Below are 25,495 nucleotides of genomic sequence, written 5' to 3'. Positions count from 1 at the left end.
TTGCCTCCATACGGATTCATTATATCAAGTACAGAGAAAAAGAAAACCGTTTTAATTAATTTGATTTAAATGGCGTCTGTGGGAGATGGCCTTCCCATAATTCAGAGCTTTCTAGATAAGGGTTCTCCGGATAACAGATCCCATAGCTGTATAGTAAAAGATTCTTCTATTCTTTTATGAGACTGTTTGATTGTAAAAAGCCCATAGTTTGTGACCCCCCATACAAGGGATGGGCATGCATAATGGCATAATCGCATATCTACAAGTGATACTGGAATGGCCGATGTGCAGCCCTTTTTTTATTATTGTTAATCTACATTGTGCTGAGATGTCTAGTTCTGCAGGTTGCACCTCCCTGCTCTGAAATTTGCATCTGACTCCCAGCAAGCTCTTGTTTTCCTCTTGTATATAGCGAAAAAGATGATAATATTAGCTCTGTAGCCAGTGCTCATAGCTGGGATCTGTTATTCAGAAACCCCTTATCCAGAAATTACGGAATGGCAATCTCCCATAGACTCCGTTTTTAGCAAATAATTCAGATTTCAAAACGAGATTTCCTTTTTTCCCCCCTGTATTAATAAAACAGTAGCTTTTTCTTGATCCCAACGACAACATAATGAATCCTGATTGGAGGTAAAATTTGGGTTTATTTCTTGTTTAAATAATTTTTTTTAGCAGACTTAACCTATGGAGATCCAAATTACAGAAAGACTCCTTATCCGGAATACCGCAGGTCAATAACAGGAGCCATACCTGCATATAGCAATGAACAAACTAAGGGCATTAGTACAGGGGACTGAATGGAATGAAGTTTGTAGGCTACTAATTTTCTTCTCTCCCATGGACGGCCCTGTTGCTCTGGATGTGTAGGAGGGAGTGGAGTTGCCTCCCGCATGGCAGGGAGCGGCTCTTGCCTCTAAACCGGTTTGACTCCCTTTAATGAGGTGGCCTAGTAAAAAGAGAAAAGAAAAAACCTGTGACTTTCAAGCTTACCAGGTAGTTTTCCGGCACACTCAGTGTTTGTTGTTTTGATGGCACCAAATTAACTGAACCACAGGTGCTGGAGGCTCAGCCGGTCCCCATGTCTGCTTCAAAAGCTGGAGCAAAGTGTAAATAACATTAAACATTAGATGGAGCCATCTTTGAGGCCCCTGGTCTATCATTGTGCTGACACATTACGGCACAGATTGTGTAAAAGATTATATGAGCGCCATACATTGCTGTGTGCGCTGAACGGCCATCTTTGCCGTTTGCACACGCTTAATATTTTTTCTGTATTCATGCACAGTGCAGCCCAGCTTTTAGCATGGTCTGTGTGGTAGCGTATATAATAAACCTATTATTATGCACATAAATAGATTTATCATATTCTCATCATAATTATACACCTTAGCATCAAAGGAATAATGTGTCACCAAAGGCAGCGCCCCTTTTGGCACACTGAGGGATGCCTTAGTGCTTTTTACACACATTATTAAGCTGCAATCAAACACACCCATTATTTGCAGTGCCATACGCAAATGCTGCTCCCCCAAATCACAGAATGGTACACATTATTTCAACACTGGCATTCACGTAATTGCACATGCAACCGTGTGTATGATTAAAGCATATTGTTTAACTCAAAAGACAACCACCACGGACAGGCTGAGGCACACCATCTTGTACACACACTGTGAAATTACCCCAAATAAAAGAGTTTAGCGTCTCCTTCATGTTGACCCATGAATCTTATGGTTGGACAACAGGTGTCTACTTTGCTTACAACCACAAGGAGAGTAAAAGCCTAATGGGGGAATTCACAAAAGTGTCAATAAATAAGTAACCCAGAAGTGGCGGTCGACAAATTTGTAGAATGTCGTATGAACGGCAAATTCACAAAGGCAGATGTTACCGTCTCTGAATGTCTCGTAAGTCCGACAATTTTCTAAAATCTCGTATATCTTTTCATCGTACCAACGACATTTACCAAGACTTTTCAAAAGACAATTTGACCGACATTTTCATTTTGGAGAGCCTAAAGTGTCTGAAAAATTGTCGGTAAAAAAAAAACAAGTTTACGAGTAATTCGTAAAAATGTCGGGAAAAGTGGCGCGGAAAAAACCACGCCCACTTTGAACGACACTAATTCAAAAGTGTCGCACATGTCGGAAAATTGGTGGAGAAACGCTCTGTGAATCTGTCGGCCGTTGCTACGTCACTTTCTACGACATTTTAAAGACATTTTTTCGTTCCCCCCTAAGTGTGTGTTGAGTTCATCTGATAGAATTTAAGCATTATGAAGAAAGACAACGTAATTCATTAAAAAATTTAAATGGATTTAAAAAATTTAAATGGATTTAAAGCTTTTGCATGCGTCTGATTGTTTGCATTTATCTGAGCTCTTGGCTCTGGCTCCTGAAACAATGGAGCAGAAGAAAACTGACAGTCAGTATTATGTACTTGAGTTGTGGGCACATTAGCATTCATTACCCAAATGATGGGGCCCCTGGAGACACTGTACATGGGTGACTTGGCAGCCATAGAGGAAGTTGTTAGAGCCAGACAGATGTTCCATGGGTCATTAGGAATATTTCCTGGGGAAATTGTCCTCATCCTGACAGGGTGCAGGACATGAGCAGATATTTCTAGGGACAGCTGGGGTTTATAAATCCATTAGAAATGAGTGCAGCACCAGAAATATCATATTTGCATGAATTTACAAGGACTCAAGCGTTAAGTACAATTCTATGCTAAAATGATTTCTCCTTAGAGCAAAAATTCCATATGAAGCTGTGTCAGTATTTTAGAATAATCATAGAAATTACAATTATTTGCTTAGAATGGACTCTGTGGGGGGGAAGGCCTACTTGTAATTGGGAGCTGTCTGGATAACAGGTTTCTGGATAAGGGATCCCATACTTGTACTAACTATTGCTAAATATACCAAAAGGAAGGTTTTCTATTGAAGAAGCAGATCTTTCAGTGTATCATCCAGAACAGATATGAATTATACAGCATTTCAGAGGTGCAGTAGGCTGCAAATGGACAGTATTTCATCGGGTCCAAGATGGCATTGCAGTTATTTGTAATATTGCTCCGGTTTATTATTTATCAACCAGGGGCCAGTGTCTGCTTTCTACATCTTGTTATATGATCTGGCGTCTGTTGTAAATAAAAGATTTTATTTGCGCTGCAGCAGACAGACAGACAGACAGACAAGTTATTTACAGCCGCCTCACACCTTTATCATTATTCCAGGTACCAGACAAAAGAACAGTACACACTTGTTAACCACTGACTTCCCTGTTTCCATTTTTATGTAGCACAGCGGCATATACTTTGGCTTCTGCATTTTATTCAAGGTCTCGGCAATAGGTGTGACAAGTCAATTTCTCCAAAATGCACTAAATATGTACAGGAAAATGTTTCTTTCTCCTAGAGATATTTAATAAGTACTGTATAGACAGGTCTGGACTGAGATTTAAATGGGTATTGGAATTTTAGGTAAATAGAGGCCAATAAGTATCTTTAGTCTGGGCCTGAGTTTATTCCATAGGTATCTGCTAAGTAGCTCTGCTGTCTCTATCACCCAATATTGGTGAAGGAAACCTGAGAGTCACTCACATATATCTCTTCTCTATATCTTTTAGTTTGTACTGGAACCGATATGAAACTACTTCATCCCTTCAGCCAGAGGAATCACTATGAGACCCTCCATACTATCTACCGGGACTGCCAAGTCATCCAAGGGAATTTAGAGATAACCTACTTAAAAGAAGATGATGATGTATCCTTTCTGCAGGTAAGTGAATGCAGTGAGCGAGGACCATATACAGGTATGGGACCTGTTATCCAGAATGCTCAGGATTACGGATCTTTCTGTAATTTGGGTCTTTGTAATTTAAAAGGATACTGTCATGGAAAAACATGTTTTTTACAAAACACATCAGTTAATAGTGCTGCTCCAGCAGAATTCTGCACTGAAATCCATTTCTCAAAAGAGCAAACAGATTTTTTTATATTCAATTTTGAAATCTGACATGGGGCTAGACATATTGTCAATTTCCCAGCTGCCCCCAGTCATGTGACTTGTGCCTGCACTTTAGGAGAGAAATGCTTTCTGGCAGGCTGCTGTTTTTCCTTCTCAATGTAACTGAATGTGTCTCAGTGGGACCTGGATTTTACTATTGAGTGTTGTTCTTAGATGTACCAGGCAGCTGTTATCTTGTGTTAGGGAGCTGCTATCTGGTTACCTTCCCATTGTTCTTTTGTTTGGCTACTGGGGGGGGGGGAAGGGAGGGGGGTGATATCACTCCAACTTGCAGTACAGCAGTAAAGAGTGATTGAAGAGCACAAGTCACATGACTGGGGGCAGCTGGGAAACTGGCAAAATGTCTAGCCCCATGTCAGATTTCAAAATTGAATATAAAAAAAATCTGTTTGCTCTTTTGAGAAATGGATTTCAGTGCAGAATTCTGCTGGAGCAGCACTATTAACTGATGCGTGTTGAAATTTTTTTTTCCCATGACAGTATCCCTTTAAGTCTACTAGAAAATCATTAAACATTAAATAAACCCAACAGTCTGATTCTGCCTCCAATAAGGATTAATTATATCTGAGTTTGGCTCATGTACAAGCTACTGTTTTATTATTACAGAGAAAAAGCAAAATTGAATTATTTGGATAAAATGGAGTCTATGGGAGGCGGCCTTTCTGTAATTTGGAGTAATTTCAGCACCGGCTTTATGTGTTTCTGGCATACTCACGCAGCTGTATATATAGCTTTATATAATATAGGTCTTATTTTACTCCTACAATTGAATATTTTAACCTCCAAGAATGCTGTTGGAGTGGGATTAACGTAGGGGAAAGATGGCTCATATATCAAATCATTTTATTGTACACAGCCATTGGGAGGTTTGTTCTTTTGATATTATTATTTTATATCATTATTATTTTATATTATTATGAACAATGGTGGGTGATTAGAGTGTTTTCAGCCAACTGCAGGTAGAACAGTGAAAGTAAAAATGTGACTAGTTGCTCTGGGTTACTGCCCAGGTGTAAATTTACCTGGTGTTGGTAAAAGGACCCACAGTAGAAACTTGCTTCACAAAATAATATTTCTGGGCGCAATGGAGGGACATACGTCATTGTACGTTGCAATTTTCTCCCCTGTATTTCAGAATATCAAAGAAGTCCATGGCTATGTCCTAATTGCTCATAACTTGTTGAGTTATCTGCCCTTGGAGAATTTACGGATCATCCGCGGCACGCAACTGTACCAAGAACGTTACGCGCTCGCCGTGCTGTCCAATTCAGAGGCCGGAGGGACGGCCGGCCTGCGGGAGCTGCGCATGAGGAAGCTAACGGGTAATTACACTTTGCATGTAACACTATCGTATATTTTTTTGTATCAGTTATTGTCAGTGGCATAACTAGATGTTACTGGGCCCCAAACTCTCCAGCAGGGTCGGACTGGGGGGCCTGGGGCCCACCAGGCTGCAATTTCAGGGCCCCCTCTGGACCGGACCTCCCCACCCCTGCTGCAAGTCGCGTTGGCTCATGCGTACAAGTGCGAGTGCGCAACGTGGTTTTGCCACAACTGACCCGTATAAGGGAGGTTGCGGCAGGAGTAAAAGAACCAGCGCAGGGTGCAGATCTGTGCCGACAGGGCTCACAAGAGCCTGTGACCTACTGGCCCAGTCTGACCCTGCTCTCCAGAGCTTGCCCTGTTTTACCAATATATATTAAAATGACTTAATTAGGGCTTCATGGGGCCCCTGTACCTCCTGGACCCCCCTGCAGCCTCAGGGTCTGCTTTTTCTGTAGTTACGCCCCTGGTTACCATGGAAGCCACATTTATTTTGTTTACTGTATAAAGGTGGCCATACACGGAGAGATCCGCTCGTTTGGCGATGTCGACAAACTAGCGGATCTCTCTATGATATGCCCACCTTGAGGTGGGCAATATCGGGTCGATCCGATGGTGGGCCCTAGGGCCGAATGATTGGATCCTAATGAATAGTAACGGGCAGTCGGATCGCAAGTCCGCATCAACGAACAGATGCGGCCGCGATCCGACGGGATTTTTAGTCCCATCCGATCGAGATCATCTCGATCGGGGAAGCCAATTGGGGGGCCCCATACACGGGCCAATAAGCTGTTGACTCGGGCTGTCGGCAGCTTTTATCGGCCCGTGTATGGCCACCTTAAGTGTGTGAGGAAATCACTGTCAAAACGATTAGTCCAAATAAACAACCCATATTAATAACCTAAATAAAGCCTTTTTATTAAAAAAAAACAGTATATGCAGTTGCGCAATCCCAGAAAACACTGCCATTTTAAGTGAGTTGGTTTGATCCTCTAGCTCTGAGATGCCTGTGTACTCTCACGCAAACCAAGGGCACAAATAGCTTGCTCCTTATTGGCTGGTGTAACAGGAAGATCTCTTCTCGTTGGCTGATATAGCTATATCAGCCAACGGGGAGACATCTTTCTGTTACACCAGCCAATGAGGGGACTTCTTCCTGTTACATCAGCCAGTGAGGGGAATTCTTCCTGTTACAACGGCCTATGAGGAGACTTCTTCCTGTTACATCAACCAGTGAGGGGAATTCTTCCTGTTACACTGACCTATGAGGAGACATCTTGCTGTTACATCATCCAATGAGGAGACTTCTTCCTGTTACATCAACCAGTGAGGGGAATTCTTCCTGTGAGGGACACACAGAATGTTACAATAGGATAATAAAAATGTCAGTGTGCGTCTGGATTAGAGAGACGGTGACTAAGAAGGCTCTATACACAGGGTTATGGTTCTGGTGTTTGTGTGTGTGTGTAAAACTGGACAGAGGATTATGTTAAACTGCTTCATAGGTGTCACTAAACTCAAGGCTAGTCAAAGAATAACCAAAAATAATGGATGACTGGATCAGGGATGCGCTCTCTACGGATCGTAGAGTTAGTGTAATGGCTGGGGGGCAGCAATTGATTTCGATCTTTTTCTATTTGGTCACCCCGAGAGGTAACTGAGCCAGTTATGCAACCCTACTTGCCCCCCATAATACTGGAATGATAAGACGGCCTGGAAACTCCTGACTCGATGCTGAGAAAAGAGAGAGAGAGAGACGGGTAAAGGTCTCGGTGTCATTCTGTATCACGTGACATGACTAGAATGATTCGACTTTAGCAAATATACAACATCTTTCTGCTGCCTCCACATAAGAATTAGCAGCCCCTCACATTGAACTGCCTCTCGGGGGCCGTGTGTCGGCCTTTCTGATATCTGTCCATTTTGTACCCAACAGTTTGGTTTCTCTGTCAGCTCTTCGGTTCAAAATGGTCTGTTTGGGTTTTAGCGCTGTGAAGCTGGCCATAGATGTTGAGATTTTTAAAAGATCAGATCCTCATCGTGAGACCACGATTTTCTCAGAACGATCGTACGAATTGACCATCAACTAAAAAGACCAATTTGGCAGGAAAACAAAGGGGAGCTGCTTGGCCCTGCAAACATAGATACATTGCACCGACAAAGATTTTTTGACCTTGCCGATCAATTTACTGACAGATGTCGGCCGAAAAATCGTAAGATGTACTTACGTTTGAAGGATTGGTCGGACTTCCCTAAAATCAGTCGTTCGGCAAGAAGAATCGTCGCGTCTATGGGGAGCTTGAAACCAAAATCTCAGCAATAAGAGAGAGTGGGATTCCTGTGGATAAGACGTGAACTATGAAGTGGGTGCGCCAGAAAGAAACTTTAATTAGGAAACCTGTAACCCAATGCCGAGCTTCATGGATTCCAGTACGGCCTTATATTTCTCACAGAAGGGGGATTTCTGTTATATTAGAATGAAGTGTGGGAAGATAATGAGTGTTAAATGTGTACAATGTGGGACATGGCAGTTTCTGTGTGTGTGTTTGTGAAGCCTTAGAGGTTACTGTGTGTTTAACTAGATCATGTTTCCAAGCCTGCAACAGCTGCCATCAAGTATGCCCAATACGTCTAACCGGAGTACATTGCACTTGATGATCTTACAGCCCCACAGCCTGAGAGTGGGATAGGGCTGCGTCTGATCCAATCAGCCAAATTCAAATATCTGCCGAATAAAAGTATGCAGCCTCTGTACTATGAATAGGCTAGAATGCGGTCGTATGGAGAAAGCTGAGAAGAACAGAAATCGGTGTACTAAATCTATACAGCTTGGAATCATTGGGGCTTATCATGGTATTGTCTGCCGCAACTGCTGAACTACAACTTCCAGTATTCCTGTAGGAGTTACAGTTGATTAATAGTAAACACTTTTGGTTTTGTTAAAAATGCTGCCTCTGAACTTGACCATCAAAAGATGGAAAAAAATACTGTGTATCCCTGTTATATGATAAGGTCCAGAGAGATACTTTTTCATTACTTCTCAAGTTTTGACCTATTGTCTTGTGTTTTTTTTTTTCTCTGCAGAAATCCTAAAGGGTGGCGTGATCATACAGAACAACACACAGCTATGTTTCCAGGAGACCGTTTTGTGGATGGACATCCTGAGCCAAAGCAACAGCCAGAGAAAAGAGGTGGTCCTAGACTCCAGCCACCGGCAGTGTAAGCCACCATTTAATGGAGGAATTAGGTCCTCGTTAATTGCCCTTTAAATTCTCCGTTCAGTAGTGTTATTGTCACCCATGGCCCTAGATGGATGAACAAGGGAGAAAAGTAGGTTCTTATCAGCTGAGTCTTGGATTGCGTCAATTAATTTACTGTATAAAGTGTAACATTCCGAGGAATAGTGACTGGTAGACATGTTTGTTCACCTAGGGACCTTGGCATCTTTGGCAAAACAAAGAAGAAATGGATATAGGAAACTCCTCACTGCTTGATAATTGTAGCCCCTCAACAGGAGCCAAATAAGTCAATAGTGATCTGGCTGGTTTGTGTCCTTTAAAAACACACAGTATTTGTTTCTGCCTGTTTCTACATATAAAGCCCAAAGAAGCCTTGTGATATCATGGACATCAGCAAGCTACAATTGATGTTGTTCTCTTGGCTACTGGTGACACTTATGTCTTCTCTCCACCCAGGCCCGCTCTGCTCTCCTGCATGCGGCTCCCTTCCCTCGGGCAGATCTGGATTGTGTTGGGGAGTGGGCCAGGAGTATTGTCAGACCTGTAAGTATCTGCAAGGGCTGTGCTAGAGGGTAATTGGTCTGGAGGGCTAGGGAAAGAGCTATCATTTTCTGGTCAGGTGGCAATACTAGAGCGACATACAGAAGTATTACGTGGAATGATGCTTTTTGCCGATTCCATTTGCAGAAGGTGTTTTAAGGTTCTTGGCTAGTGGGGCAGTACTATTCAGGGTTAGCAGTCAGATGTGAATGCTTTGCACAGCTCACTTTTGTCTCTTGCTCTGCTCCTATGAAAGTAACCAGCACTATCTGTGACAGCGGCTGCCAGAGATGTAAAGGGAACCATTCAACTCACTGCTGTCATGAACAGTGTGCCGCCGGCTGTACTGGACCCAAGAACTCAGACTGCCTGGTGAGACACTTATATATTGTATGTGAGAGAGATGCTAAATCTTGTAGTTCCCTTCTGCTTGTATCATATCAAGTATGGGTGTGAGACAAATGATATAACCCTAGTTCCCTTTGTCTGTATATTGTGAAATTTGGAGCATGTATTTAATTTGCAGTAGCTTTCTTCTCCTTGCGTCATTGTTACCCTGTATTTGCAGGCCTGCCTTCTCTTTAACCACAGCGGAGTGTGTGGGACGCACTGCCCCCCTCTCTCAACCTACAACCCAGAGACCTACGAGTCTGTACACAACGAGGGTGGCCGGTACACGTTCGGCGCCAGCTGCGTCACTTCTTGCCCCTGTAAGTACTTTCCCTTTAAATATTATTGGTCACTAAGCAACCACACCCAGATGACTTCTGCTGTGGAATATAACACTTCAGGAGGGTTATGGGAAGAGAGATAAAGCTTGTGACTAATCAGCCTGTAATTGACAGAGGCTTAGACAATGCTAAGGGTAAGGACACACAAGGAGACTCGGGGACATTTTGTCGCCTAATCGCCTCGTCTTTTGAGCGACTATCTCCCTGAACCGTCTCAGCGTTTTTCCCCATAGGCTACAATGAAAAGTCGCCTGCGCTAATAGTTGAGGCAATTTCAGGCGACTATAGAAAACGCATCGCCGCGTGTGCATTAGCGCAGGCGACTTTTCATTGTAGCCTATGGGGAAAAACGCTGAGGCAGTCCAGGGAGATAGTCGCTCAAAAGACGAGGCGATTAGTCGACAGGCGACAAAACCTCCCTGAATCTCCTCGTGTGGACTAGCCCTAAAACTGCCAAGAGATGGTGGCCTACATATCACTATGCAATACAAGAGCTCCCATCTGTGCTACTTTATACCTTTTTCAGAGGTAAGTAGCAGAGGGGTGTCCATCAAAAATGCCACCTCCCTAATTTGTGCTTCTCACTTCCTGCTGTGTGTAATGTGGGAGGACCTACTCCCCAGGGAGTGAGGCACCTACAGGAGTATTTCACGCATTTTGCCCCCAGCTTTCTGAAAAAAACAACTTGTTTATCTTCATTTCTGTTATGAACCTCAATGATTATATATCCACTCGCTCACTTGTAAAGTATGCAAATTGTATATGTGGACAGATCTCTAACTACCCTTACTTCATATATTGTCCTTTCTTGAACAGATAACTACCTTGCCACCGAGGTTGGCTCTTGCACACTCTTTTGCCCTAAGGATAACAAGGAGGTGATTGTGGGAAATATGCAAAAATGTGAGAAATGTGACAAGCAGTGCAGCAAAGGTAATTATCCTGGAGCTTTTGTGTATCATAGGAACTACTGTGCTACAGCTATATAGTCGCATTGAGACCTGGACTACAGGGAGGTCTAGGCTTTCAAGGCTTAGGGGCAGATTTATCAAAGGTCGAGGTGAAGTTTCAAAGTGAAAAACTGTGAATTTCAAGCTATTTTTTGTGTACTTCGACTAGGGAATAGTCATACTTTGATTCGAATTTCAAAAAACTTTGAAATTCTAAGTACGGTCTCTTAAAAACCTCAACTTTGACCATTCACCGCCTAAAAGCTGTTGAACTGCTGTTTTAGCCTATAGCAACGTCCTACAACCTGTATGGAGGCAATTGGGGGAGTTTGGGAGATCAAAGATCGAAGTTAAAAAAACTTCAATTGAAGTACGATCGTACGATTCGAAGTAGGCCAAATTCGGCCCACTTCGACCCCCAAAAAAACTTCGACCTCCATTCGATTGGTCTTTTTGAATTCGAAGTTCAAAGTTTTTTTTTTTTTTAACTTCAACCTTTGATAAATATTAGGGATGCACCGAATCCTGGATTCGGTTCGGGATTCGGCCTTTTTAAGCAGGATTCGGATTCGGCCGAATCCTTCTGCCTGGCCGAACCGAATCCGAATCCTAATTTGCATATGTAAATTAGGGGTGGGGATGGAAATCACGTGACTTTTTGTCACAAAACAAGGAAGTAAAAAATGTTTTCCCCTTCCCACCCCTAATTTGGCCGAACCTTTTGCAAAGGATTCGGGGGTTCGGCCGAATCCAAAAAAGTGCATCCCTAATAAATATGCCCCATAATGTGCACTATACGTCATTGTAACCCAGGGCCTATAGGGAGGAAACATGGACTGAGGCTGAAGCAATTCATTGTGATAAATGAAAGTGTGAATGTTTAGTGGTGGGCCTCTATCCAGACATCCACTTCCATAAGTCTCTTCTAATAGTGCGAGTGAGAGTGGACCAACAAACTAAATAGGCAGTGATATCACAAGTGAACTGTAACAAAGGTAAGAGAGGTTTTAAGGTGAACACTGTTGTGTGTTGTTTTGCACCACCCTCTCTACAACTGGACATTCCGGTTTTCTGTGCCAGAACAAAAGCCTCAGACATGGCCGCTCCCATGTCATTAGAGAGTTCACGGAGGTTGCCTCTATGGCCTAATCTCACAGCATAAATAAATCAATGCTGATAAATACAAGTAGTGTTACTCCATGTAAAGATGTGGTATTATACAACTAGGTACATATTACTTTACCTAGGTTTTGCCATTGTTTGGAGTGCAGGCAAGTATGTGTTAGTAACCAATCATGACATAAACTCAATAAACTGCTTTTCTCAACGTTTTTGAGATGTATACAGTATATAGTTATGACTGTACCCCTATGTGTTTGTTAAGGTGCATATTATCATTTCCCCCCTCAGTGTGTTATGGGCTTGGAAGAGATTTCTTGAGAACAACACAAGCCATTAATGCTTCTATCATCCATCATTTCCAAGGCTGCACTAAGATCTTTGGGAGTCTGGCATTCCTTGCCGAGTCCTTCAAACCGTAAGAGTTTTGCTTTATTCTTCTTCTTGGGGACTATCCCAGGACTGACCTGATGGCATAGTCACAGTTATTGTTCTAATATTCTGTAAAGTGGATCCTTAAAAATGGTGATTGGTGATGTAATCCGTTATAATTGGTGCTTAGTTGGTCAACGCCAATAGGTGCAGTAGCACACCACGCTGACTAAGAGTTACCAGCTTTAGAGTCAACACCTTTGGAACATATGTAATCAAACAGTAAGTGTTGCCTAGAACCCCATCTTGCTGGTGGTCATGACTGGAACGTTGAAGATTAAACCAGAAGCCATCTTGTAATTGCATTTTCTTTAAATTCTCTCACAGAGATCCCAACAAACCCGGCTCAGTCCTCACTGCACAGAACCTTGAGGTCTTCAAGACCCTTGAAGAAATCACAGGTAACTACCCGCAGATTAGGGTGTTCTATTTCACAGCAGTGCTACTAAATATTGGGTTATTTCTATAGCTACCCTCATTTTGCTTCCCTCCTTTGTGCTGCAGGATACATCTATATTGAGTCCTGGCCAGAAGAACTTAACAGTCTCAGTGTCTTTGAGAACCTGCGTGTGATTCGCGGACGAATGCTACAGAAGTGAGTCGATTTTGACATCAGATTTTAACATCTACGTCCATTTAAAATGTGCTGTCATCTATTAGAAATGTTGGCTGGGAAAATAAAGATAAAATCTGGCTGCAATTCTTATATAGAATGTGCCCATATTTCACCCATGGGTACAACTGGTTGGCTTCAATCAGAACACATTGAAGACCTTTTACTTATCCGAAGGCAGTGTGCAAAAATAAGTGCAATCTGCCTGCCCATACCTAAAGGACGCTTGGGGGCCGATTCACTAAATTCGAGTGAAGGATTCGAAGTAAAAAAACTTCGAATTTTGAAGGTTTTTTTGGGCTACTTTGACCATCGAATGGGCTACTTCGACCTTCGACTACAACTTTGAATCGAAGGATTCGAACTAAAAATCGTTCGACTGTTCAAAAGTCGAAGTACTGTCTCTTTAAAAAAAAACTTCGACCCCCTAGTTCGGCAGATAAAAGCTACAGAAGTCAATGTTAGCCTATGGGGAAGGTCCCCATAGGCTTGCCTAAGTTTTTTTGATCGAAGGATATTCCTTCGATCGTTGGATTAAAATCCTTCGAATCGTTCGATTCGAAGGATTTAATCGTTCGATCAAAGGAATAATCCTTCGATCGTTCGATCGAATTTTCTGCGCTAAATCCGTCGACTTCGATATTCGAAGTCGAAGGATTTCAATTCCTAGTCGAATATCGAGGGTTAATTAACCCTCGATATTCGACCCATAGTGAATCAGCCCCTTAATGTTTCTGGCGGGTAGAAGGAAAGTCATGTTGCCTGAATGAGAATTAAAGGCCCTTGATGTACTTGGATTATTTCCCCTTTGGATAGATTGGGTTTTCCATGGTGCATAATGAACAACAACCGTCGCTTAATAATGACTGAACAACGTCAGCAGATAATGCTTTTCTCCTCTCATCTGTAGAGCTGTCTTTTTAGCATTATATTCTAATAATGTTATGAAATATGCTAATGCCATTTCCACTTTTTTAACCATTACCTGTGGGATTTTTCATTTGAGTGACCTCTGACTTTAAATCCTACTAGCGGGGCATATTCATTGGTCCTGAGGAACCTTTCCATCTCATCTCTTGGCTTGCGCTCCTTGACGGAAATCAGCAGTGGGCTGGCACAGATAGAGGGGAACCCCAACCTGTGCTTCTTGGAAAGTGCCCCATGGTCGGATCTCTTCAAAACCCAAAGACAAACTATAGTAAAGACACTCAACAAACCCCAAGAAGTGTGCGGTAAGGAGTTTTCTTCCATTTAGTCATTTGATAGTCTTTGGGTTTCATTACTATGAATTAAAGAGGTTTTTGGGAAAGGAACTATGGTATTGGCTTTCCTTTACATATTCAGCTCATTGGCTATCAGCCATCTCAGAATTTGCCATATACAAGACATTTTATCAAGATTTATACTTAAAGTGCTGATGGCTCCCTTGTCATTTGCAGACCAAGAAGGGCAGAAGTGCTTCAGTCGCTGCGCTGGAGAGAAATGCTGGGGTCCTGGCCCTTCCCAGTGCGTTCGGTGCAATGGATTCCTGAGAGGCCATGATTGCATTGAGTCTTGCAATGTTTTGGATGGGTGAGTTGGTAATAAGGGATTTATGAATAGAAACCAAGTGCTAAAATGGAATTACAGTTGTGCACACTGATCACAAGGATACAACTTATGCATACCAACTGTGTGCCAGTCCAGCCTGCCCTGGAGAATTAAGCAAAATTGAAAAGTACAGGGGACCCTGACATTAACACACCATAGTCCTTTATGGTGAGCTTTTGTATTTTCGCCCTTTAGAGACCCAAGAGAGCATGTTAATGGAAGTCAGTGTGTGCCTTGCCACTCTCAGTGCTATCAGCAGAATGGAACTCAGACATGCTCTGGCCCGGTGAGTTAAACATGTGCAATGTAGGGACTACAGATGGTTTAGCAGAATGCACTGGCATATGGAGTTTTTCATCATTTTGCTTTGCCTATAGGAGGCTGACCAGTGTATGGCGTGTGCTCACTATATGGACGGAGAAGACTGTGTGGAGCAGTGCCCTAAGGGAAGTTCCTTTGTTCCCATTTGGAAATACCCAGACAAGGATGGGATCTGCCAGCTGTGCCTTGTCAACTGCTCACACTCGTACGTAATTCTCATTGGTACCATTCTCAACTTGTCTTCACTTGCCAGCATACAAGCACAAAGTAAATAAGATATTAAAGATAGAACAGTGTGTGTGTAAGCACAGTACTTAGTTGGCCTTTGTTCCACCAGGTGCAATCAGTTGGATGAAAGGGGCTGCCCAATTTTACCGGACAACAGGTACATTTCTGGTAGATTTATGGCATGTTCTAGTTTCTTCTGTAAGATTCCATAACAACCATCTTTCCTTCCCCCCAATCATCCCCAGCCAAGTGTACATGGCAGCTTCAATTATCATTAGCATATTAATCGTGATCACCATATCAACGGCCATCGTGTTGTCGATCCGGCGCAGAAAGCAGCTGAGGAGGAAGCACACCACACGTCGCCTTTTACAAGAAGAGGTGTGTGGGGTGCCACAGAGGCCAGGGAATTGGGATATGATCTCCTCTTCACTTCACTTTTGCTTCTTTAACAGCTCGTGGAACCTCTGACTCCAAGTGGAGCTGTCCCCAACCAAGCCCAGATGAGGATCCTTAAGGAGACAGAACTTAAGAAGATGATGATCTTGGGATCTGGGGCATTTGGTACTGTATACAAGGTAGAAACAATACATGGCAATGGGTATGGATGTATTTTATCCTGTAATTCTGCATATTTAAACTGTTACTCAATACACCAAATAAAGCAACTAAAGGCAACTACTCCAGTAAACGTAATGAATGTTCCGTGTGCCCACTGACTAAACCCTCATACTGTACTATTTATTTAAAGTGAACCAGCAGCTATAAATGTATGTTAGTGTTGTCTATACAGGCCTATGAAATAAGTACACTAGTGCTGCCCCCTGCTGCAGAGCAGTAGAACTCCAGTGAGATTAAACAATATGATTCCACTGTCGTCTTTCCAATTTTTAGGGTATTTGGATTCCAGATGGTGAAAATATCAAAATACCGGTTGCCATTAAAGTTTTGAGGGAGAACACATCACCTAAAGCCAACAAGGAGATCCTTGATGTAAGTATTACACATCAATACATTATTGTCTTATTAATTATTATGTAAATTTGCACTGCTGTCGGACCCACAGTTGGGGTTGCACATGATAGTTTGCCAGTGAAGCCCATAGTGGTTTTGCCAAGTTTATTTATTAATAGCCTTACAAAGCATGTTTTGTGCAGGAAGCATATGTGATGGCAGGGGTGGGCAGCCCTTATGTGTGTCGCCTGCTTGGGATCTGCCTCACATCTACCGTACAGCTTGTCACCCAGCTCATGCCATACGGCTGCTTACTGGACTACGTGAGGGAGAACAAAGACCGCATTGGCTCCAGAGATCTCCTCAACTGGTGTGTGCAGATAGCAAAGGTAAGGAGAGACTTTCAGCATCACCCTTTAAAATAGGCTACCGTTTTGTTATGAATCTGAGCACAACAGTGTGACCCTGCTGAGTATTAGGGCTACAAGTATTAGAACAGAATCTGTACTTGTGAGTTTGTGTGTGGAATACTGGCAGTGACTTTGGGTGTTATATTGAGTTGTAATGAGTAGTGTTTATGCTTAGTGTCTCTCCAATGGATACACAGCTGTAAGAAGTTGTGCAGATGTTGTGGACTAATATATATGTGTGTGCCACAGGGGATGACATACCTGGAGGAGGTGCGTTTGGTGCACAGAGACTTAGCTGCAAGGAACGTCTTGGTGAAGAGCCCAACGCATGTGAAGATCACAGACTTTGGCCTGGCCCGACTGTTAGATGTGGACGAGACTGAGTACCATGCTGATGGTGGAAAGGTAAGTGGGCAGTGTGTTGAAGATTCTAAAGGTGGTACCTTGGTTTGAATGCATTTATCTCAGTGTCTCTGACCCCCTTCTCTTTCACTCAGGTCCCCATCAAATGGATGGCTTTAGAGTCCATTTTGCACCGAAGATTCACCCACCAGAGTGATGTGTGGAGCTACGGTAAGCAAAGAAACCATAGCATGTAAAATGAGTGGCTCTGTACCTGTGTCCTTGACCCCTGTGTTGTTGTTGACGTTCAGGTGTAACCGTTTGGGAGCTCATGACCTTTGGTGCAAAACCCTATGATGGAATCCCAGCCAGAGAAATCCCAGACCTTTTGGAAAAAGGAGAGAGGCTCCCTCAGCCACCAGTTTGCACCATAGACGTTTATATGATCATGGTGAAGTGTAAGTGATGAAGCTCATGTGGAATATGAGTTCCCATCAGCAGTCTCCATACTGTGTACCTCACATACTACATCATCACATTACGGAATATTTCCATATATTGTGGAATAGCAATTGCTCTTCTCTTAGCCACAAGCTCTCAATAATCTTTTATTTTCCCTATTGGCCTTGAAGTTCTTTTATTGTAGGAATTGCTACATGAAATGGACCTGCCTGTAGATCCCTCATTCTTTTATTCCTCCTCTCATTTAGGCTGGATGATAGACTCCGAATGCCGACCCAAATTTCGGGAACTTGTCCATGAATTATCTCGTATGGCACGCGATCCATCACGTTTTGTGGTCATTGAGGTACGAGAAGCAAAGCAATTGTAGTTTATGAGCTCAATAATTAAAAGAAAATACACTCTGAAGTGCACAGCCTTTTTTCCCCCCCATAAGCCACATTCAAATGTAAAAAGAGCTAAATAATCATTGACCTTTCCATTGAGTCTATTGCTCCTTGGCTTTCTCAGAATGAAGAGATCATGGCCCAGGCGAGCCCACTGACCACCCAGTTTTACAGTGCTCTGCTTCAAGAGGTTGGGATGGATGACCTGGTAGATGCAGAGGAATATCTGGTGCCCCACAGGGGATTTTTCCCATCAGAAGATGTTACTGCAGAGCATTGCAGTCGTATTTCATCAATGCAGGTACAGAACTTTTTCTATTACCTATGTTTAGGGAGTACAATTGTACCCAGTTTCTCCCAATAACTCTTTTTTTTTCCCACTATGACCCTTCCAGAGTGCTACTGAGATGCAGCCATGCCAACCTTTTCTGCAGGAGGTTCTTCCAAGTGGAGCTGCACTGGCTCGTACCTTATCGGAGAAGTCAGGGGGCAGCGGCTCAGATGCATTTAGTGAAGGTGACTATGTGTTTGAACCTCCCCTCACTGGAGAAAGTGGCTCTCCACATGGATATACAGATGACCCAGTGCACTTGGGCGAGGATGAGACTGACAGTTGTTTCTTCGAAGCAGACTGTGTTTCACCAAGCATTCCCCCACACCCCCTAGGTAAGTCTGTGACTTGAAGCAAAGTTCAGCAACCTAATTCTTGTTCATCTGCTGCATTAGTATGCGGTGGGACTGAAAATTTATGTTTTTATTTTTTTTCCTTTTTTTTTTGTCTCCATATCAGCTGAGTATGTGAACCAAAAGGAGGGAGAACGGAACCATTCGCCCATAAAATCTCTGAGAACATCTGTTTCTACCCTAGAGAGGCAAAAACCCACATTGGAGAGGCAGAAGTCCACATTGGAGAGGCAGAAGTCCACTTTGGAGAGGCAGAAGTCCACTTTGGAGAGGCAGAAGTCCACATTGGACAGGCAGAAGTCCACATTAGAGAGGCAGAAGGGTCAGCAGTGCAAGAATGGCCTGAGGAGCCCACCTCCCTTGTCTGCTCTGGACAATCCAGACTTTTTGCCTCCGCCGAGACTAATCCTGCCAAACGGCTTTCCCCAAGCCTTTGACAATCCCTATTACTGGAATCATGAACTGAACATTGCTAAGGCTGATGGGGATCCGCAGGCACATAACGGATTTACTACCCCAACAGCTGAGAACCCGGAATACTTGGGGCTGGATGATACCATGATTAGACCACGGGACATAACTGTGTAAAGGACAAGGACATATATACAGTATATACTGGCAGCTTTTTCCATAAAAGAGCATTGGGGAAATAATGGGCAATATTTTGATCCAGAATCCCTGCAAACTCCTCTTGACAATCATCTCTGCAGGATAACATTAGAACTGCCCATTGGTCCATGTAAAGTTGACTTGCTATGTATTTTTTGTATTTCTTACAAAACAAGGTTGCCAATATGTGGGTTATTTGCAAAGCCCAAAATCTCTTTCTAAAATGCAATGCCCAAAGATACCTGCACCCGTGCAACTTGTGCCAATACCCTGGTTCAGTCTGCTTTAATGGCAGGTGCAAAGTGCGGGGCCTACAGATCCAAAGCAGCCCTGAAATGAACAGGAAGTGTTACTTCCGGTGCCACCGTTGCACAAGTAACTGACTGGCACCAGTTAATCACGTGCCGACATCATTCAGACATGCGCCTTAGGTGACAATTTTGGCAAGTTGTGGCAGGAAAGTTAAGTTTGTCTGCGATTAAGGTGGGAGTCTGGGAAACACACACACTACACTGTAAAACAACTGTTGCACCAGTATTTTGTACTTTGCACTGCCTTAGTAAATGAACCCAGTAGACTTCTAGATTTAATCAACTGTGGCTTATCTGTCACACCTTATCTCTTAAGTACAATTCCCAGCAGGCTGCAGCAGCCTTATGGAGTTATAGTTCAGCAACAGCTGGAGTGGCTTGGGGGTACAATCACTAAAGTTTTGTATCTGCTTTGCAAAACGTTATGGTAGCCGTTTTTCAGCAATCTAGCTCTGGTATCATGATGCTCAAACGATGGCAGCTTCCAGGCAGCCCGGTACGGCTTAGAATTGATATGATCTCAGATTCGGGCACCAGTATCCTTAATGCAGTTGTTTCCTTCCCACTGGGGTAGATAAACAAGAATGGACTAACTTGGAGGAGGACAGGCAGCATACAGGGGCCGATTTAATTAACCCTTCATTAACCCTCGATATTCGACTGGGAATTAAAATCCGTCGACTTCGAATATCAAAGTCGAAGGATTTTAGCGCAAATAGTGCAATCGAACGATCGAAGGATTATTCCTTCGATCGAACAATAAAATCCTTCGAATCGAACGATTTAATTAATCCTTAATTAACCCTCGATATTCGACTGGGAATTAAAATCCTTCGAATATCGAAGTCGAAGGATTTTAGTGCAAATAGTGCAATCGAAGGATTATTCCTTCGATCGAACGATAAAATCCTTCGAATCGAACGATTTAATTAATCCTTAATTAACCCTCGATATTCGACTGGGAATTAAAATCCTTCGAATATCGAAGTCGAAGGATTTTAGTGCAAATAGTGCAATCGAAGGATTATTCCTTCGATCGAACGATAAAATCCTTCGAATCGAACGATTTAATTAATCCTTAATTAACCCTCGATATTCGACTGGGAATTAAAATCCTTCGAATATCGAAGTCGAAGGATTTTAGTGCAAATAGTGCAATCGAAGGATTATTCCTTCGATCGAACGATAAAATCCTTCGAATCGAACGATTTAATTAATCCTTAATTAACCCTCGATATTCGACTGGGAATTAAAATCCTTCGAATATCGAAGTCGAAGGATTTTAGTGCAAATAGTGCAATCGAAGGATTATTCCTTCGATCGAACGATAAAATCCTTCGATTCGAAGGATTTTAATCCAACGATCGAAGGAATATCCTTCGATCAAAAAAACTTAGGCAAGCCTATGGGGACCTTCCCCATAGGCCAACATTGAGTTCGGTAGCTTTTAGATGGCGAACTAGGGGGGTCGAAGTTTTTTCTTAAAGAGACAGTACTTCGATTATCGAATAGTCGAACGATTTTTAGTTCGAATCATTCGATTCGAAGTCGAAGGTTGAAGTAGCCCAAAAAACACTTCGAAATTCAAAGTTTTTTTACTTCGAATCCTTCACTCGAAGTTAGTGAATCGGCCCCTTAGTTGTATACAGCTGCTGTACACAAGAAACCATTGAGCAACCATGCCTTGATACAGCTACTGTATACTAACTATTAATTTCCATTTACATAATGAAGTATATATATATATATATATGGTTGGACTGCATGCCTGTTCCATCTTCCTATTCCATATTACACCTTGCTACTGAGGCCCATATCTATCAGAACTTGTATCTCACACGTGGAGAGAGAAAACTCATAGACACACTGGAAGTGCTAAACATGTCAGTTAATGTAGCATTCAGCTGCTGGAAAACAATAGAGAATAGATAGGTACTTCGTTAGGTGAGCTGACAATCCATTGTAGCGACAGGTTTTGTATAAAATGTGTATATTTTTGGTTTTGTACCTGGAAATATGTTGTATGTTTTTATAAGCCTTTCTTTCCCTTGTACGGCTGTTCCTCCCCGCCCCCCAAATGTGCACTTTCTCATTCCGATCTCACAGTGGGTGACCTTGCAAGGAATTCTAATTGTGTTTATACTTTATTTTCAAGGTTATTAAAACACTAAAACCAAATAAATGGCATAGCGCCGGAGTTCCATTTTGGGGCCATTTACAACTGCAGCAGGGGCGTAACTATAGAGGAAGCAGACCCTGCGGTTGCAGGGGGGCCCAGGTGTGTAGGGGGCCCAGTGAGACCCTAATTAATTAGCAATTTTAATATATCTTGGTAAAATAGGCCAACTTATAAATATTTTGGGGCCCTAAATTGAATTTGCTATGGGGCCCAGTAACAACTAGTTACGCCACTGAACTGCAGGTAACCTGAAATCAAGCTAAATTTCCTGATTCTATGGGCAGTAAAGGACGTGTAAATGTAAATAATCGGTCACAGTACAGGGCCTTATCGGAGGGATCGGAAAGAGATAGGATTCAAGAGAAAAACAGAGAACTGTTCTGATGTTGCTCTGTGCAGGAAAGAGATCAGACACCTCAGGAGAATTTCCCATTTCTTTCCAGAGCAAAGCAACATCAGAACAGTTCTTTGTTTTCCTTCTGTACGTCTCACCGACCATACAGGTGAAATAGGTGGCGCTGTTGTTACAAAATTAATTATATAATAGAAAGTTAAAGGAAAGAAAGAGGCTGATGTTCTTCTGGGAAGATGTGAAAAAAAGTTATCTGATGTTTCTCATTTTATTCCTAAGCAGAAGAACATCAATCAGACTCTTTCTTTCTCCTGACTACTTGCTGGTCAGACGGGTGGGAAACTGACCAGCAGGTGGCGCTGTTGTAACAAAATTCATTTATATTAACAGCACGTGTATCCCTTAATATCTTGGAATTAAAGAAAAATAAATAATGAATGTATATTGCAAAAGTGCTTAGAATAGCCCCCTCATCAATTTTACATTCACTTATTTTAAAGGTTTACTTATCCTTTAAATAGCTCTGAAACTAAGCCAAATTTGAGAATTTTGATGCATCAGGCACATCTTCCTCTTGCGACTGCAATTATGGGAAAACAAATTGGGGGTTAAACAATACGGTGATTGCCTCAGCTTTAGAGTCCGTGTTGACCTGTAACCTTGTTCATGAGTCGCAAAGGGTTTCCAGCCACTGATTTGCCTATACTTATACCCATGTGCAAGATGAATAAAAGAAACGCAAATTCACGTGGATTTCCAAATCATATATTTTTACACAATCATTTACATCTTTTCCATTGCAATGAATAGGTTTTTTATGTTCCACTTCCCCCAGAAGTTCAGATCATTTGCAGGTAAGTGAGCCATGGGTAACTAGTGACCCTAAAAACATTGACAGAAGAAGCCTATATTGTATCATATTATAGATATGATTATGAGCATTTCAAACCTTGCTCTCAATTAACATAGGGAATGGGAAATCAGCATCACATATACTAGGAAGACTAAATCGTGGTCCTGAAATGACACATGAACCTTCAATCAACAATTACAGGGCAGTAAATATCCCTTTTATCCACATAAGATCAATGGGCACCAGTCTTCTTCTTTAACAGGGATCCCAGGGCAGAAGAATGGCAATAGTTTTTCTCCCGAATTGCAGGGCAGCTCAAAGATCAGACTTGTAGAATCAGCGTCAAAAAATGCCAGAGAGCCCCTGAAAAAATCCAAACAAAGCCCAATTCTTGTGGGTGAGAATATTAGGTTCAGGCATACGGGTGACATCCCAAGACCATAATAAACACTGTCTTCCTGCTTGCGTAGCACCCAGTATCCATTGTCAGGATAAAGGTGATGCTCCACTTTGCGTTCCACCGACTCTCGTACCACTCCTAGAATCCAGCTGCTCTTGCCCCCGACATCAACTTCCCAGTAATGGCGGCCAGACTGGAAGCCAGGTAATGCCAATATATACAGTCCTGGTTCAAAGCATTCTTTTCTCTCCTGCCCATTTGGAGAAGACTCAAACCTCACTTGCTTTAGATCCAATGACAAGATCAAATTAGGATGGGCACTATGAGGGTCGAACGTCAGCGATTCTGGAACTGGCTTAACAAGATGCCTCTGTCCTGCCCAATCTCTCAACTGGAGAGGAGATACACATGAATCCAAAATGGTCTGAACTCCAGCAATAACATTAAATTGCTCATAAAGGGCTCTAAGATGTTCTTTTGCCCTCAACGTCATGTGGCTTTCTTCTAACTTTTCCTGCACATGACCAATAGAGCTATACAAATCCCCAAGGTCCATTGCTCTTGCTTCTAAATATTGCATAGATTGCTCTTCTGTTTGGAACAGTCGCATCTTCTCCTCGTTTTCCAGCAAGGACTGCAGGTCACAATACAAATTGCTGATTGCCGCCCTGTATGTTGGCACAGTCTTCTGAAAGTGTCCCGACAGTGCCGAGGATGCCTCCTGCAGATCTTTCAGCTGGGATTGGAGATGCTTGACTGAAGAGATAGGCTTTTCTTTTTCCTTTGGCTCTTGATCAATCCCCATTCTGTAGAAGTGGTGGAATTCTCTATGGAGAAAGAGGTTTGTTAGAATGCTTGGGGCCTGGGATCTTTCCATAATTTGGATCTCCATACTTCGTTTACCTTAAAGTCATTTAAACATTAATTCATCGCAACAGGGTTGCTTTGCCTCCAATAAGGCATAAGTATATCTTAGTTTCGGTCAAGTACTAGGTACTGTTTCATTATGTTATTCTTATCAGCATATGTATAAATACAGCTTTAAAGACTGTATTTGCTTGCACCCAACTCCAGCACAATTTGTCCCGGATTAAGAAGTGGCTGCCGGCTCCCCCTCCCCTTCCAATCCAGAAATTAAAGGAGAAGAGGTAGAAGGTTTATCTCGAAAACTACCCCCTCCTATTGGTCCTTTCCTTTCAACTGCCTCTTGATAGTCCTCATGAATGCCACCCCCCATAAAGTCTCCAAAACTGACATAATGTACATTTTGGGGCAACACTTTGATACTCCATACCTTTAGATTGCAAGCTCTTGTGTGTAAATAAACCTTCTGTTACAGTTGCTAAGCTAACGAAGGAATCAGAGATGTTGGGAGTTTCCGTGTCAGCCCTTGAGGTAAATCATTTTCGGCGCAGTCTAATAAAAGTTGCAAATGGAGAAGCCGGATGTTGGTAATCTGCTGACTGGTTGCTATGGGTTACTAGACCTGGGCAATTCTTATCTCATTACTGCATGCTCACACGGGTAGCTGCGTGTTGTTCTGTATTACAAAAGAACAGTGCTATCTGTGTATTATGAATGAGTGTCTGTGTACTGTACCCCCAGTACATAGAATTTCTAGGTGTTAGTGTACCGAGCCCTTGTGGAATATCTGTGCTTAGTAATAAGGATAACTGCCAGCAGAGCAGAAACAGAGAAAAAGCACATCTCTCTCCTGGAATAACTTCTAAGGTAAGGGGACACAGCAAAGCAGGAATGGAGGAAGAGCTAACATTTCATTCCCAGCTTACCTTGCGTATGAGCTGTAGTTTCACAGTCCTGCTCTCTGAATATGGCAGAGGAGAAGGCGTTTCTGTTGAGAAGAAGCTGGTGTGTAGACTGACACACAACATGGAGCTATCTCATGCATTCTTATACAGGGTGTGGGATCCAGGAAGCAAGGCAAACATTTGCAAAGTGATGCCCTGATAGAGGATTTATGTCTCTAAAAAATAAATTGAAACTATTTATTCTATTAGTTTGAGCTGGCATTGAAGGTTCTTTTTTTTCTGAGCCGTATGTCCCTCCCTGAGTGGAATTAGCACAGGATTGTGGCAGTTCTTTGTTTTAACAACAGCAGAGCCTTTTGCTCCGGCAGGCGAGAAATGAAACCGAAAGAGCTGGGCTCTGCCTTCTCCCTGTGTCTCAGCCTTCAGAGTCACAGATCTGCTCCAGACACATAAACAGAAGGTACATTTGCTCTGTTTCAAAAGCTCTATCACCTTTCAAATCATTTTTAGTACAAGGTAGAGTCAGCAATATGGCTGTGAATTTCAGCAGTGTGGAATTTCTGCACCTCTTTGGTGGTTAGTCTCACGCAGCGATAGTATTGTAGCTGCCAGGGTCTGTGACCCCCAACAATTAAAAATCTTAGAAGCATTCACATATATAAAAG

The 25,495-nt window shown here is 42.6% G+C and overlaps 2 protein-coding genes across 3 annotated transcripts in view; one reads left to right on the top strand and one right to left on the bottom strand.

Annotated features, from left to right (window-relative positions):
- The window catches only part of LOC108702492 (receptor tyrosine-protein kinase erbB-2), a 31,196-nt gene extending 11,653 nt beyond the window's left edge, over positions 1-19,543 (top strand). The window contains exons 2-27 of one of the 2 annotated variants that reach the window (XM_018237976.2): positions 3,633-3,784; positions 5,169-5,355; positions 8,441-8,575; positions 9,052-9,138; positions 9,392-9,507; positions 9,704-9,845; positions 10,683-10,799; positions 12,227-12,353; positions 12,695-12,768; positions 12,872-12,962; positions 14,013-14,212; positions 14,420-14,552; positions 14,766-14,856; positions 14,948-15,096; positions 15,229-15,276; positions 15,365-15,500; positions 15,575-15,697; positions 16,014-16,112; positions 16,277-16,462; positions 16,733-16,888; positions 16,981-17,056; positions 17,137-17,283; positions 17,536-17,633; positions 17,798-17,974; positions 18,069-18,339; positions 18,464-19,543. In XM_018237976.2, the coding sequence (XP_018093465.1) occupies positions 3,633-3,784; positions 5,169-5,355; positions 8,441-8,575; positions 9,052-9,138; positions 9,392-9,507; positions 9,704-9,845; positions 10,683-10,799; positions 12,227-12,353; positions 12,695-12,768; positions 12,872-12,962; positions 14,013-14,212; positions 14,420-14,552; positions 14,766-14,856; positions 14,948-15,096; positions 15,229-15,276; positions 15,365-15,500; positions 15,575-15,697; positions 16,014-16,112; positions 16,277-16,462; positions 16,733-16,888; positions 16,981-17,056; positions 17,137-17,283; positions 17,536-17,633; positions 17,798-17,974; positions 18,069-18,339; positions 18,464-18,945 (3,800 nt within the window). In that variant the 3' untranslated portion in view covers positions 18,946-19,543. Of the gene's footprint in view, positions 1-3,632; positions 3,785-5,168; positions 5,356-8,440; positions 8,576-9,051; positions 9,139-9,391; positions 9,508-9,703; positions 9,846-10,682; positions 10,800-12,226; positions 12,354-12,694; positions 12,769-12,871; positions 12,963-14,012; positions 14,213-14,419; positions 14,553-14,765; positions 14,857-14,947; positions 15,097-15,228; positions 15,277-15,364; positions 15,501-15,574; positions 15,698-16,013; positions 16,113-16,262; positions 16,463-16,732; positions 16,889-16,980; positions 17,057-17,136; positions 17,284-17,535; positions 17,634-17,797; positions 17,975-18,068; positions 18,340-18,463 lie in introns of those variants that run through there. The other variant, XM_041578173.1, reaches the window with a different exon arrangement.
- Positions 19,544-22,557: 3,014 nt separating this feature from the next.
- On the bottom strand, positions 22,558-25,290 carry XB5961859.S (provisional ortholog of tripartite motif containing 39 S homeolog). The gene is made up of 2 exons (XM_018237975.2): positions 24,852-25,290; positions 22,558-23,888 (listed from the first exon to the last, which is right to left on the bottom strand). The coding sequence occupies exon 2, from the start codon at positions 23,864-23,866 to the stop codon at positions 22,880-22,882; it is 987 nt and encodes a 328-aa protein (XP_018093464.1). The 5' UTR covers positions 23,867-23,888; positions 24,852-25,290; the 3' UTR covers positions 22,558-22,879.
- Positions 25,291-25,495: the final 205 nt, after the last annotated feature.

The sequence above is a fragment of the Xenopus laevis genome, chromosome 9_10S (genome assembly GCF_017654675.1).
Source record: "Xenopus laevis strain J_2021 chromosome 9_10S, Xenopus_laevis_v10.1, whole genome shotgun sequence".
Lineage (NCBI taxonomy): Eukaryota > Metazoa > Chordata > Amphibia > Anura > Pipidae > Xenopus > Xenopus laevis.
This window is presented reverse-complemented; position numbering and strand designations above follow the sequence as displayed.

Coding starts and splice junctions, on each gene's coding strand:
- XB5961859.S (XM_018237975.2), bottom strand. CDS start 23,866: ATGGGGATTGATCAAGAGCCAAAGGAAAAAGAAAAGCCTATCTCTTCA.